General features: G+C 45.1%; 1 protein-coding gene across 7 annotated transcripts in view; it reads right to left on the bottom strand.

Annotated features, from left to right (window-relative positions):
* NRXN2 (neurexin 2) overlaps window positions 1-15482 on the bottom strand; it is a 2537771-nt gene that overhangs the window by 1401973 nt on the left and 1120316 nt on the right. For all 7 annotated transcript variants that reach the window (XM_082270633.1, XM_082270634.1, XM_082270627.1 and 4 more), the window contains one exon: window positions 2472-2591. In XM_082270633.1, the coding sequence (XP_082126759.1) occupies window positions 2472-2591 (120 nt within the window). The remainder of the gene's footprint in view (window positions 1-2471; window positions 2592-15482) is intronic.

Genomic DNA, 15482 nt, shown 5'->3' with positions numbered 1-15482 from the left:
TGTATTCAAAACGCTGAAAACTGCATTTTTGAATACACTTGTTTTTTGAATCTGCCGCCTTTAGCAGCAGAGTAACCCGGACGTGACGTCATGGACGCTGCCTCCGGGTTACGTCATCAGAGACCCGATCGAAGCCGCATCCGGCTTAGATCGGGACTCCACTCCAGCACGTCTGCCGGCTGGGTGCTCGGGTCTCCCGGTGGGACGGGAGACCCGGGCAAAGCCGCGGAAGGCGGCGGGAGGGGGGATGTCCCCTCCCGCTCGCCGGGGTAACAATCGAGCGGCTCCTATTACCACCGGAAAGCCGACCGTCAGGTCTAAACAACGGTACCGGGATGATGCCTCTAGCTAGAGGCATCATCTTGGTATAACCCCGCAAAGTCAGCCGACGTACCCATACGTCACTTTGTGGTAAGTGGTTACGTTTGCGCTCATATTAGTTTTGATTAAAATAAAGGAGGTTGTACAATAAGATTATATAGTGTATGGCCAGCAAAAAGGTTAGCAGCTACTTTGTACTGATTGGATATAAATTGAACATATTGTCTAGTTAGGCTTTTGCACTAAAAAAACTGTTAGTAAGGAGAAATGAATATGTTTGTGCGTGCCCTTGCTGCACAATACTTGCAGTGCTTATTTATAAGTAGTCATCAAGCATTTTGTAAAAGTAACAACAAACAAACATTTTTTTTTTTAAAACAAAGGCCTCTTCATTCTCTACCTGAATAAGGCCTCATGCACACTGGACGTTTTTACAGCTGCTGTTAGCAGCGTCAGACGTTTTTTTTTTGCAGCTGCAGAACGCCCATCCATGTTATTCTATGGCCTCATGCACACATAGAGCTTTTAGGAGCTCCAAGTGGCATAGGCGTTTTACAGCTCCAAAAAAAACCCAGGAACTGTGGGTTCAGGAGCTCCAGCGTCAAGCTGCAAAAAACGTCTGACGCTGCTAAAGGCTCCATAAGGCTCCATAACGTTGCTTAACGTGCGTTAAGCCACGTTATACGTTTTTTTTCTTCCATTCAAAATCAATGGTTCCCTATGGGAGCCTATTGATTTGAATGGAAGTCACACCGCAGGTCGGATCAGGGTGATCCGACTTGCGGTGCGACCTGCACTGTGAGAATCTTGAGGGGGAACTCCACGCCAAAATGGGGAAAAAAACGGCGTGGGGTTCCCCCCCAGGTTCCAAACCAGGCCCTTCAGATCTGGTATGGAATTTGAGGGTAGCCCCGCGCCGAAAAAACGGCGTGGGGTCCCCCCCAAAATCCATACCAGACCCTTATCCGAGCATGCAGTCCGGCATGCCATGAAAGGGGAGGGGACGAGCGAGGTGTGGGTGCTTTGGGGCAGGGGGGGCTCTGCACCCCGCACCTCAAAGCACCTTGCCCCCATGTTGATGAGGACAAGGGCCTCATCCCCACAACCCTGGCCGGTGGTTGTGGGGGTCTGCGGGCAGGGGGCTCATCGGAATCTGGAAGCCCCCTTTAACAAGGGGGCCCCCGATCCCGGACCCCCTCCCTATGTGAATGGGTATGGGGTACACTGTACCCCTACTCATTCACCCCATAAAATGCAGTGTATGGAAATAACGACAGGAGACGTTTTGGAAAATTTATTAAAAATCTTCATCCGGCTCTTGTCCTCTCCGGGGGTCTTCTCCTCTCCGAGGGTCTTCTGCTCTTTTGCTGTCCGCCCTTCTTGTCTTCTCCTCTCCGGGGTCTTCTGCTGTCTTCTCCTCTCCGGGGGTCTTCTGCTCTTTTGCTGTCCGCCCTTCTTGTCTTCTCCTCTCCGGGGGTCTTCTGCTGTCTTCTCCTCTCCGAGGGTCTTCTGCTGTCCGCCCTTCTGCTGTCCAATCTTCTTGTCTTCTCCTCTCCGGTCTTCTGCTCTTTTGCTGTCGGCTGTCGGCTGTCCTTCTTCCTCCGGTCCTCCTCCGACGACGTCTTCAGCGATTATGCCGGCCTCTGGTCTCTGCAACTTATTATATAGCCATTAGGGGCGTGGCCGCCAGATGACGTCATCGGGAGACCACGCCCCCTTGTGTCACAGATTCTCACAGTGCAGGTGTGACTTCCATTCAAATCAATAGGCTCCCATAGGGAACCATTGATTTTGAATGGAGGCAGAAAAAAACGCTGCTAACAGCTACTGTGGCCAAACGTGCAATAACGCTAGTAGAAAAAGCTACTGAAAGCACGTTTTTACAGCTGCTGTTTCCCGGCGTTATGTAAACAGCTTTGGAGCACGTTTTTATGACGCCCTGTGTGCATGGAGCCTAATTGTCAGAAAATGAAGGGGTTAACAAAAATGCAAATATTCCAAATAACAATCCTTGTAAGTTTATCAAAGGGTAGTATTTCTAGGTCATGTTTATGGCATTTTTCATCAAAGTCTTATACCACATTTCAGTTTTAGTATTTGGAAGTTCACATTGCTGTAAACCAAAGCATTTCAATAAAAAAGGAAAATACCTTCTACTGTAACGTTGTCCACGCTGAGCTGCAGATATTTTCCTCTGCGTAGTACTTTAACTGTGTGCCATTCATTATCATTTAGCTTTTGACCTGCGTACAAGGTCTCAGGGCCCTTACCTGCAAAGAGTAGAGCAGTAGCAAAGTCAGAATCTTCATCAACATGGTAAGATTCTTAATTCTTCCTATACATGCCAGCATCTAATATATATATATATATATATATATATATATATATATATATATATATATATTTAGAATATAGTAGATGATTCTATGTTTTTTATTTATTGTCTTACTACTGTCTATCCTAGTCAGAGATCGTAACTGTCAAAGCATTCAAGAAAGGTTCAACTAATGGTATTGTAACAGAAGCAATGATAGTATTGTTATTTGCAATTGTTTTAGGCAACTAGTTTAACTTGGTAGATAAAAAATGGTAAAAAGGCGCTGGTGTCCCTAGATAATATAATATAAATAGTATTGGCAGTGGTGTACGTGAGTATTGTTTTAAAACAGAGGTAAAATACAATATCTGTTGTGCGGTAGTGACAAAATAAATATATATAAATAAATATAAAAGTGTGTATCAATTAATATCTTGTTATAACAAGTGTGGTAAAAATATGTTGGTTATAACTTGTAACCGATATTCATATATACCTTCAAATAATCCCCAAGAACCAGGCGCCTTCACATTAATCACACCAAACTAGTTTAACTTGTTATAAACAATTTTTTAATATTATTTCTTAAAAACAACCACCTACAGAGAGTGATTTTTGAAACAAAGTGGAAATCATTTTGACTGACATTTCTTATTCTGATCTTTAATCAATTTTTTAGAATGTTGTAATGGACATTTAATTAATTAAATATTCATTTTTTTTTTAAATTTGAGTTATATATATTCTCAGCACATCATTTTGTGATCTACAGACAAATTGTGCAAATATTCTAACGATTCCTCTTTGGTAATCCTCATACTAGGTTTTTTTTTTCTTTTTTTTAAGTTTTAATGCAATCTATCAACTGGCTTTGATATAAATGTGGTTTTAACAGAGGATTTTCACATAGAAATAAACAGTAATAGAGAAAGAAAGGGTGAGAGTTAAAAAGCAGAACAGGCTGGCAACTTTTACAGGGAGTTCTCTTTTTACCCACTGGTTATCCCCACAGTGAGTGGAGACTACAGGGGTTGTCCTGTATTTAACTAAAAGACTGGGGAAAAATGTAATTGTAATATATACAATAATATACATTCTATTTGAGATTTGCAGGAACAGATCTGGCAAGCTGAAGTTATGGATAAATCAAATTTTTAAGCCATAGAACATAACAAAGATTGAAGCATATTATCTGGCCATGTACTATAAAATGAACATAGGTAAGTTATATTGAAGTTATATAAGACATATGAGGTATGAAAATCATTAGAAAAGACTGTAGTAGCAACCACTCTAAAACAGTCATAATTGTAGAATTTTTCAGGTGCTACATATAGTATCTAAACATATAGCAAAATAACAATAGAAATGCTTAATCCATAAAATCAAACCCCATCAGCGTCCTAACGCACAAGACATTAATGATACATGTATCCAAATCTCTTGGGGTTATCTGGTGATGGGGTTAGCCTCTTGCTATCCTACTGGGGAAGGTTAAGTACTGTTTGCAAGTGCAGCGTACTATGAACATACTGTAATATTGACTTTCAGACATATTATCTGGAGAATGGTAGCATCCTTGCGATTCCTGATCTTGGTCTTGCATGGCTAAGTCCTCGTATACATAGACGGTGTAAGCAATATTTTAAAAAGTTACTGTTTTTTTTTTTCCCACACGGTTACTACAAAAGTGTGATTGCAAAAGGAAAACTATCAGCGCAACTAAGATGGATAAATAAATAAATAAAATACAAAAAAAATTAGGTGCAAATAATTAGCTCCGGCTGCTCGCACTACATGTGTTCCCACTACACAGTGCTCAAACTAAACCAAAAATAACCAAAAAAATGCTGCGCCAGATAAAATAAAGAGGACTAGCGAGTCCAAATAGGTGAATAAATAAATAAATAGAGATGTATAATAAATATTAAAATAAATAGTGCAAAACCTTGACTATATGAATCAATAAATAATATATAACTGTATTAATCAGTAAAATCTAACGTGCAAAAATCAATCCGTGCATCTATCTCATAATGTGATAAAAAACAACATATATGAAATAAATAAATAGATACGTGAAAAGGACAAAGTATCAATACAGTATGCAAATGGTTTAAATAAACTCCAGCAGTGTTCCATCAATAAATACATAAATAAGTAAAAAAGTCCAAGGGTCAATATATTTTGTGAGTGATATAAGTGGAATCCAGCAGTGTTCACCTCCGTAGTGATCACAACAAATATCAGTGCTCAGTGTAACACCACTACCAAACATACAAGCCTATCCCCTTCTCATCTGACCCCTGTATCACCAGTGGGTCAGTATAAGCAGTTCCCTACAGGGACAAAGCACGGATAGATGGAAGGAGACCTTGAGCTGACAGCTAATCCTGGAGCCAGCAATATTTCACTCGCAGTTCAGATCAGGCAATGATATAGGAAAGAATAAAAATATCTAGTGCTCTCTGAATAGATCCCGAAAAGGTTTATTAAGAAAATAATATTCCCCTTACAAACATAAACTTTGATCTAAATAGTTTTATTAGTGATAAATTATTTAGAATTTAATTTTAACATCTTTATGATTATTTATTTATTATTTATTTTTTAATATATTTTCTTCATATATAAGAATATAGGGTGTAATTGATTATGGATTGTCTTTTTATCTAATATTTTATTGATATCCTGCATTATATGTTATTTTTTTTATATGACACATTTAAATGATTATGATAGCTATAGGGGGGGGGGGGGGTGGTTATTGATGCAGGATCGACAAGGGAATATCTTTTGAGTTTGTAATTTCTTTTTAGATTTGTATTTTATGTAGGTAGGTTTTAGATTGTGGCTGTGCTGATAATTGTAGTGTGAGACTGATAGGCTCTGTGTTTTTTTAGCAATCCCTATAGTTCATTAGCTACTTGCTTCATCGTAGTGTTGCGGTCACTGCAGTGAGCCGTTTAAAGTTTTTTTTATACATCTTTTCCTGGCATCCATTTGTTTTGAATAGGGATTCGCCTGGTGCCCCGGGCTCACAGCAGTGGAGGCGGGGGGTTGGGAGCGTAACTTAACCAATGGCAACGAGGTGCTGTTTGATCAGCCAGCCTTCTTAATCAGATCTGTGACAGTCAGACTCCACTCCTACCGAGGAAGGCAACACCTGACGTAATGCGTATAGGGGGAGGAGCCTGTCAGTCACACGCTATATCGGTCTTTCCGCTGTAAAAGCCGGTGTTCCGTGAAAAAACCATACCCGTGAGAAAACCATACCCTCGTCACTTCCGGAGGGTATGGATTTCTCACGGCAGTGTGTTTAACGTTATACTTGCCGCCGTTACATTAAAACAGCTCCTCTGCACTATGAGTGATCTCCGCTCCTCTCCCTGTCACTTCCCTGATCTGGGGTAATAAATATAAAAGCGGATCACGGAGCCGACATTTACATCTCATACACCCGCCGCCGCTTTCATATTTATTAGCCCACATCAGGAAAGTTACAAGGATAGGAGCGGACATGTCTCATAGTGCAGCCGCGCTGTTTTATGTAACCGACGCGAGTTTAACATTACTTTCACTACCGTAATTATTTCATACCTTCTAAGCATGCGCACTTGTCATCTTCTCTGCCCTTCCATGATGTTTCCGGCTCTCTGAGCATGCGCACTCCTTCGCTGCTCAGCTGTTTCTCACAGGAAGTGACGAGGGTATGGTTTCTTCACGGGGTATGGTTTTTTAACGTTACACCGGCACAGTCTGCAGTACTAAAGTGTATCTAATCTAAATACGATTTATTGTTCTGCGTATGTACTATAGGATAACATAATTGTGGACCAGTGTCCGTAAAAAGCATCAGTGCTAACCCCATAACTCAGAGGAAGTTGGATACATGTATATGTAGTGCTACCCCCCAAGGAGCCTTACTGAATTCAACCTTCACTAATTTACTTAATCAGAAAAAGAGGCCACATAAGAGTGTTAAGTCAGCCAAGTCCTGAAAACAGCAATCAAGGCTCAGTTGAAAGAAAATAGCAAAAACAAAGAATGACAATAGTATACAGACAGTAAAAAGCATTTACGCAAATTAATTTTCAAAGGGTCATTAGTTGATATCAATACCACCACTAGTACTAAAGGCGACTGCTTGGTCGGCTGGATCAGTGATCTGTCTGGCATCTTTGCTGTCAATGATGTTGCTAGGATACCCCTGGAGTGGCGTAGCAAAGTTCATCCTAGCTGGGCTGGAACCGCAGCTAGAGTGGATGTCACAATAGGCCGCAGTCAACTCCAAGGATCACAGCAGCCTCCATGGACATGTCTCTCTTTTTTCCCCCCTCTTCTCCCAGAAAGCCTCTGCTGCAAGAAGCCTTTCTGTCTGTTGGCTGCTGGCCTGTGTATTTCTGTCCCCATTGAAAGCTATGGGGCCATTTTGTAATGGGAACTACAGGTCCCATGATGCATTGCTGTAGTGACTTGAGTGTCATGCGTTCCCTCTCCCTGCCAATGAAGAAGCAGGGAGAGAGCAGAGTGAGCAGATTGGTCTGTGTGTGTCTATCCTCACTGCACAGAAGAGGGGAGGGAGGGGGAAAAATCCCCCAAAGAAGTTGACAGGCTGTGTCTCTCTCTTCAGCGAGAGCCTCTGTCAAATTAGCACAGTCGCGAGAGTGTAACACCACCACCACCAAACATACAAGCCACCCACTACATAATTAGAGTATTGTACATTATGCTGCTGGTGGGGTTACAGGGTTTTTTTTTCTAAACTATAAGATATTAAACAATACACCAGCCTTTGATTTTATTAAATTTAGTTGGGAAATTTCCTGTCCACTGCTTCTTGTGGCACATGCAAGGTTTTAGGTTTCTTATATGCAGCCAGGCAAGGCAGTTCCAGTGTCCACCAGCAGGTGTCTCCCAGAAGCCAGCAGGTTTCAGTGATCAGCCCCACCTGGTTTCAGCTGCTAGGTGACTATATAAGGCTTCTCCCACTATCACACAGCGTCTCGGTGTTTTGGTGGCTCCTGTCAGGGAACTCTGTTTGCTGTGCTTTCTTCCAGACTCTTTTGCTATTCGTTCTTGATCTTGCCCCTGCCCTGCAGCCAGTACCAGTGGCGTCGCTATGGGGGTGTGGGGGATGTAGACCACACCCGGGTGACACCTGCCAGAGGGGTGTCACCAGGGCCAGTGCTACCATAAGCATGAGCTGCCCGCCAGTGGGGCCCCAGACTTTCTTTAGAAACTGCTATGGGTAGATAGGGACTCTGCTCGGAGTTGGGCTGTAAGTGTCAGTATCCCATCCGGTTACTGCTGTTCTCAGCCCCTGCCTCACTTCACCACCAATCCAATCTCACACTCCACCTCTCAGTTGTGCCCGCCCAACCTCACCAACACTCCAAACCCCTGCATGCAATACTTACAGTGTATAGTGAAAGGGGTTCTGTGAGCAGCTGGGTGGGAGATCTGAAACAATGGCTGTTATAGTTGCCTAAGGGGGAATAAGCCTGAGTGGGGGAAGGCAAAATTGGTGAGTGAGCCTTTTACTTACAACCCCCCTGACTCCCCCCCACCATCTGATCTGCCCCTTCTCCCTCTCTACTTTCTCCCTCCCCTTCTGACTCCCCCCCCCCTCCCCACACACACTTTCTCTCCTCTTTCATACCACTTTCTCCCCCCCCCCCATCTTCCTCTTTTCATTTCTCCCTTCTTTTCCTCCACCCTCTCTCTCTCCCCCTCCTCCCTCTGAACTCCTTTCCTATCTTTCTTCCCCTTCACTCTCTTACCTCCTCTCCCTCTCTTTCTCCTCCTCAATCTTCCCCCCTCACTCTCTTACCTCATCTCCCCCCCCCCCCACCATTCTTCCCCCTCACTCTCTTACCTCCTGTAGCACCCTAAAGGTAGGTGCTAAGTAAACTATATAGTGGGCCTTGTCTGCCTAACAGCAGGGCTGTGATTTGTTAGGTAGGATGTAAGGACTTCCAGATGTGCCTGCTGAGGGGAGAAGTATCCCCACTGGCTCCTGTGAGAGGCTTCTCATAGGGCAATGTGGGAAGCCCAATCAGAGGACACATCCCAGCTTGTAACTGCCCCAGAAGGCAGATTAGGCTGCAAAGGATTCTGGGAGTGGGTATAAGTTTGGGGGGGAAGTACGTGACAGATTGTCTTTGGCGGGAGCAGAGTCCCAGGAAGGAGAGTGCGGCTGTCTCTCCTCCTGTCTGAGAAAATTGGATGTCTCGGGGAGTCACCTGAGTATCCAGAGAGTTTTGAGTTGAGCTGAGGGGATCCGGTGAGCCGAGAGCCTGCGGAGAGAGATAGGGGTCCAGTCCCAGAAAAGCCTACACAGGTCGTGAGTACTGAGGATTACCCCTGGGATTCGCCTGGAGTGTTAGAGAGGACCACTCCGGAAGAGCGCACAGGGCAACACAGTGGTGTAGTGGTTAGCACTTTCACCTAGCAGCAAGAGGGTCGCTGGTTCGAATCTCAACCACGACACTACCTGCCTGGAGTGTACATGTTCTCCCTGTGCCTGCATGGGTTTCCTCCGGGTACTCCGGTTTCCTCCCACACTCCAAAGACATGCTGGTAGGTCAATTGGATCCTGTATAAAAATTGGCAATACTATGTATGTATGAATGTGAGTTAGGGACCTTAGATTGTAAGCTCCTTGAGGGTAGGGACTGATGTGAATGTACAATGTATATGTAAAGCGCTGCGTAAATTGACAGCGCTATATAAGAACCTGAAATAAATAAATCAATAATAAGAGGTTCTGGGATCCAGTGTCAGCTAGCTGTAAAGGGGGTGCCTAGGTAGAGGACCCTGAAGTTGTAAAGAGGGTAACGGCAGTCTGGGCCCTGAACTGTACAGAGAGTGTCAGTGAAGCGACAGTTACACAAAGTTCTACAAGATACTACCTCAAGCTGTACCTAGCGGGGGACAGTATTTAGTGACTTCCACAGCAGTGTCAGGAGTAGGGTTGAGCGGACACCTAGATGTCCGTGTTCGACGGGTTCGGCCGAACTTTAAAAAAAAGTCCGGGTCCGTGTCCCGGACTTTTACCGAACTTTTCCTGGACACCGAACCCCATTGAAGTCAATGGGGACCCGAACTTTAAGGCACTAAAATGGCTCTAAAACACCAAAGGAAAGGGCTAGAGTGCTGCAAATGGCAGCAAAACGTAATTAAGAGCATGGCAAGTGCTCTGCAAACAAATGTGGATAGGGAAATAACTTAAAACAACAAAAAAAAACAGAAAAATAAAACAATGTTCTTCTTCATCTCTGAAGGACGAGGCCCATATGGAGTAGGAGGGAGGTTGAGGTGGTGGTGGATGTGGCGGTGACATAGGCGTGCGCACAGGGTGTGCTGGGTGTGCCTGGGCACACCCTAATCACCTAGGGCACATAGCATTGCCAGTGAGGAGATGGGAAAGATCTCCCTGGGACCTGCTCTGCTCTATTTCTCCTTGCCTACAGGTACATGGCCCCGATACATTACTCTCCCTGCTGGCAAACACATGCATGTGTATTTCAACTTTGGGGTGCACACCTTAATGCAATAGGCTGCGCACACCTATGGGCGGTGTAGGTGGAAGCGGCGGTGGAGGAGGACCAGGGCCGGATTAACAGCATCATGGGCTTGGTGCTGAGGATTTTGAAGGGCCTTAAGGGCCGTGCCTTGCCATGCACCCAGAGGAGGAAGGGTGCAGCCATGCATGCCTAATTCAACATGGGATGCTGTCTCTGAAGCCCATAAACACATCCATGCATCGCCAACTGTCCCTCCTTGTCCGGCCTTCACGCTGTGTGGGGAGGTTCTGAGGGTGCTGCCTGGGGAAGCGAGCATAGAAGCCAGACTTCTGTGTTTACAAGTGACAGAAGAGCGGTAACAGTGAATATGGCCAACCCGGGGCCTATATAAAAGGTAGGGGCCTGGAGCTGCAGCTCCAATAGCCCCTACATTAATCTGGCCCTGAGGAGGAGGACGAGGTAGCCAACACTGCTTCTTTTCAAAAATTTTAAATGAGGGTACACCCCAAAAGAGTGAGAAAGAGCAAAAATGGAACAATGGGTGGGTAAGGTCGGTATCCATTGCTATTCTGCATAAGGTACGGAAAAGTCCCGTGGGATCCATGCCTGGTTCATTTTAATGAACGTGAGCTTGTCCACATTGTCTCTGGACAGGCGGCTGCGCTTGTCTGTTATAACGCCCCCAGCCGTGCTAAATACCCGTTCAGATAATACACTGGCTGCAGGGCACGCCAGCACCTCCAAGGCGTAAAGGGCAAGCTCAGGCCATGTGCCCAATTTGGAGACCCAGAAGTTGAAGGGGGCAGACCCGTCATTCACTACATGTAGGCGTGTGCACACATACTGCTCCACCATGTTGGTAAAATGCTGCCTCCTGCTAAGACGTTCCATCTGAGCTGCTGGTGCTGCTGTTTGTTGTGGCGTGCTGACAAAGCTTTTCCACATTTCGGCCATGCTAACCCTGCCTTCTGAGGTGCTGGCGGTGCCCTGGTTGTGTTGGCGACCTCCTCCACCTCCTCCTCTGCCTTGTGCTTCCACTGTGGCCCCGCTGTCAGATGGGAATGCCAGCAGCATGGCGTCTACCAGCGTGCGCTTGTACTCGCGCATCTTGCGATCGCGCTCCAGTGAGTGAATTAAGGACGGTACGTTGTCCTTGTAACGGGGATCCAGCAGCGTGGCCACCCAGTAATCAGCACAAGTTAGAATGTGGGCAACTCGGCGGTCGTTGTGGAGACACTGCAGCATGTAATCGCTCATGTGTGCCAGGCTGCCCAGAGGCAACGAAAGGCTGTCCTCTGTGGGAGGTGTATCGTCCGTGTCCTCTGTATCCCCCCAGCCACGCACCAGTGATGGCCATGAGCTGGCCTGGGTGCCACCCTGCTGAGAACATGGTTCCATCTCCTCCTCCAGCTCCTCCTCCTCCTCATCCTCCTCATCCTCCAGAACTGTGCCCCTGCTGGACAATTGCGTCCCTGGCGTTTGCGTGTGCAGGAACCCACCCTCGGAGCCCCTTGCGAATGACTGCCCTGAAAGCCTTGGAAATGTTACCTCTTCATCCTCCTCCTCCTCCTCATCCTGTGCCACATCCTCTTCCATCATCGCCCGAATTGTTTTTTCAAGGAGGCATAGAAGTGGGATAGTTAAGCTGAGAACGGCGTCATTGCCACTGGCCATGTTGGTGGAGTACTCAAAACAGCGCAACAAGGCACACAGGTCTCGCATGGAGGCCTAGTTAAATTAAATAGCGGAATAGAAAATATGATCCAAAAAAAGTGTATGTATATCACACGTACACAACCACACTGGGCCCCAATTACTATTGTTTGTACCCCTAAAAGGCTAGATGAGGAGTAGGGGGGGTATGGAACAGGCAGCACCCTCAAACCTTCAGAAGTATGAGATGAACCCCAACAACTTGGAAAGGTGGATCTCTCTCACACGTACCAACACAGACTATCCCCCAATTTAACTGATCCCCAAAGGTTTTTGATTAAATAGCGGAATAGAAAATATGATCCAAAAAAAGTGTATGTATATCACACGTACACAACCACACTGGGCCCCAATTACTATTGTTTGTACCCCTAAAAGGCTAGATGAGGAGTAGGGGGAGTATGGAACAGGCAGCACCCTCAAACCTTCAGAAGTATGAGATGAACCCCAACAACTTGGAAAGGTGGATCTCTCTCACACGTACCAACACAGACTATCCCCCAATTTAACTGATCCCCAAAGGTTTTTGATTAAATAGCGGAATAGAAAATATGATCCAAAAAAAGTGTATGTATATCACACGTACACAACCACACTAGGCCCCAATTACTATTGTTTGTACCCTTAAAAGGCTAGGAGTAGGGGGAGTATGGAACAGGCAGCACCCTCAAACCTTCAGAAGTATGAGATGAACCCCAACAACTTGGAAAGGTGGATCTCTCTCACACGTACCAACACAGACTATCCCCCAATTTAACTGATCCCCAAAGGTTTTTGATTAAATAGCGGAATAGAAAATATGATCCAAAAAAAGTGTATGTATATCACACGTACACAACCACACTAGGCCCCAATTACTATTGTTTGTACCCCTAAAAGGCTAGGAGTAGGGGGAGTATGGAACAGGCAGCACCCTCAAACCTTCAGAAGTATGAGATGAACCCCAACAACTTGGAAAGGTGGATCTCTCTCACACGTACCAACACAGACTATCCCCCAATTTAACTGATCCCCAAAGGTTTTTGATTAAATAGCGGAATAGAAAATATGATCCAAAAAAAGTGTATGTATATCACACGTACACAACCACACTGGGCCCCAATTACTATTGTTTGTACCCCTAAAAGGCTAGATGAGGAGTAGGGGGAGTATGGAACAGGCAGCACCCTCAAACCTTCAGAAGTATGAGATGAACCCCAACAACTTGGAAAGGTGGATCTCTCTCACACGTACCAACACAGACTATCCCCCAATTTAACTGATCCCCAAAGGTTTTTGATTAAATAGCGGAATAGAAAATATGATCCAAAAAAAGTGTATGTATATCACACGTACACAACCACACTAGGCCCCAATTACTATTGTTTGTACCCCTAAAAGGCTAGGAGTAGGGGGAGTATGGAACAGGCAGCACCCTCAAACCTTCAGAAGTATGAGATGAACCCCAACAACTTGGAAAGGTGGATCTCTCTCACACGTACCAACACAGACTATCCCCCAATTTAACTGATCCCCAAAGGTTTTTGATTAAATAGCGGAATAGAAAATATGATCCAAAAAAAGTGTATGTATATCACACGTACACAACCACACTAGGCCCCAATTACTATTGTTTGTACCCCTAAAAGGCTAGATGAGGAGTAGGGGGGGTATGGAACAGGCAGCACCCTCAAACCTTCAGAAGTATGAGATGAACCCCAACAACTTGGAAAGGTGGATCTCTCTCACACGTACCAACACAGACTATCCCCCAATTTAACTGATCCCCAAAGGTTTTTGATTAAATAGCGGAATAGAAAATATGATCCAAAAAAAGTGTATGTATATCACACGTACACAACCACACTAGGCCCCAATTACTATTGTTTGTACCCCTAAAAGGCTAGATGAGGAGTAGGGGGAGTATGGAACAGGCAGCACCCTCAAATCTTCAGAAGTATGAGATTGTGTTCACTGTACCCCACAAAGATTGAGTTCACTGCACCCCACAATGATTGTGTTCACTGCACCCCACAAAGATTGTGTTCACTGCACCTCACAAAGATTGTGTTCACTGTACCCCCCAAAGATTGTGTTCACTGCACCCCACAAAGATTCTGTTCACTGTACCCCACAAAGATTGTGTTCACTGCACCCTAAAAGGATGTTGTTCACTGCACCCCACAAAGATTGTGTTCACTGCACCCTAAAAGGATGTTGTTCACTGCACCCCAAAAAGATTGTGTTCACTGTACCCCCCCAAAGATTGTGTTCACTGCACCCCACAAAGATTCTGTTCACTGTACCCCACAAAGATTGTGTTCACTGCACCCCAAAAAGATTGTGTTCACTGTACCCCCCCAAAGATTGTGTTCACTGCACCCCACAAAGATTCTGTTCACTGCACCCCACAAAGGATTTTGTTCACTGCACCCCAAAAAGATTGTGTTCACTGCACCCCAAAAAGGATTTTGATCACTGCACCCCAAAAAGGATGTTGTTCACTGCACCCCAAAAATGATTTTGTTCACTCCACCCCAAAAAGATTGTGTTCACTGCACCCCACAAAGATTGTGTTCACTGCACCCCAAAAAGATTGTGTTCACTGTACCCCCCAAAGATTGTGTTCACTGCACCCCACAAAGATTCTGTTCACTGTACCCCACAAAGATTGTGTTCACTGCACCCCAAAAAGATTGTGTTCACTGCACCCCAAAAAGGATGTTGTTCACTGCACCCCAAAAAGGATGTTGTTCACTCCACCCCAAAAAGATTGTGTTCACTGCACCCCACAAAGATTGTGTTCACTGCACCCCAAAAAGATTGTGTTCACTGCACCCCAAAAATGATTTTGTTCACTGCACCCCAAAAAGGATTTTGTTCACTGCACCCCAAAAAGGATGTTGTTCACTCCACCCCAAAAAGATTGTGTTCACTGCACCCCAAAAAGATTGTGTTCACTGCACCCCACAAAGGATTTTGTTCACTGCACCCCAAAAAGATTGTGTTCACTGCACCCCAAAAAGGATGTTGTTCACTGCACCCCAAAAAGGATTTTGTTCACTGCACCCCAAAAAGATTGTGTTCACTGCACCCCACAAAGGATTTTGTTCACTGCACCCCACAAAGATTGTGTTCACTGCACACCAAAAAGGATTGTGTTCACTGCACCCCAAAAAGATTTTGTTCACTGCACCCCAAAAAGATTGTGTTCACTGCAGCCCAAAAAGATTGTGTTCACTGCAGCCCAAAAAGATTGTGTTCACTGCAGCCCAAAAAGATTGTGTTCACTGCAGCCCAAAAAGATTGTGTTCACTGCAGCTCACACACAGAAAAATGGATGTGGATCACTGACACCTGCCTATCTCCAATCCCACACCACACAGCAATATCGATTGTAGTTTGTAGAACACAGTTTCCCTAAAATTCAGCAGACTCTGTCCCTAACAGGATTGAGAAGAGATCGTAGATCAGGATTGAGTGCAGATTCACCCCACCCCCCACACAGCAATATCGATTGTAGTTTGTAGAAGACACTGACCCTATAATTCAGCAGACTCTATCCCTAAAATGCCTACAACTCGCCCTGCCTAAACACTCCGACCTGTCCCTCAATTCTATCC

This window comes from Pelophylax lessonae (assembly GCF_965119305.1).
Source record: "Pelophylax lessonae genome assembly, chromosome: 10".
Classification (NCBI taxonomy): Eukaryota; Metazoa; Chordata; class Amphibia; order Anura; family Ranidae; genus Pelophylax; species Pelophylax lessonae.
This window is presented reverse-complemented; position numbering and strand designations above follow the sequence as displayed.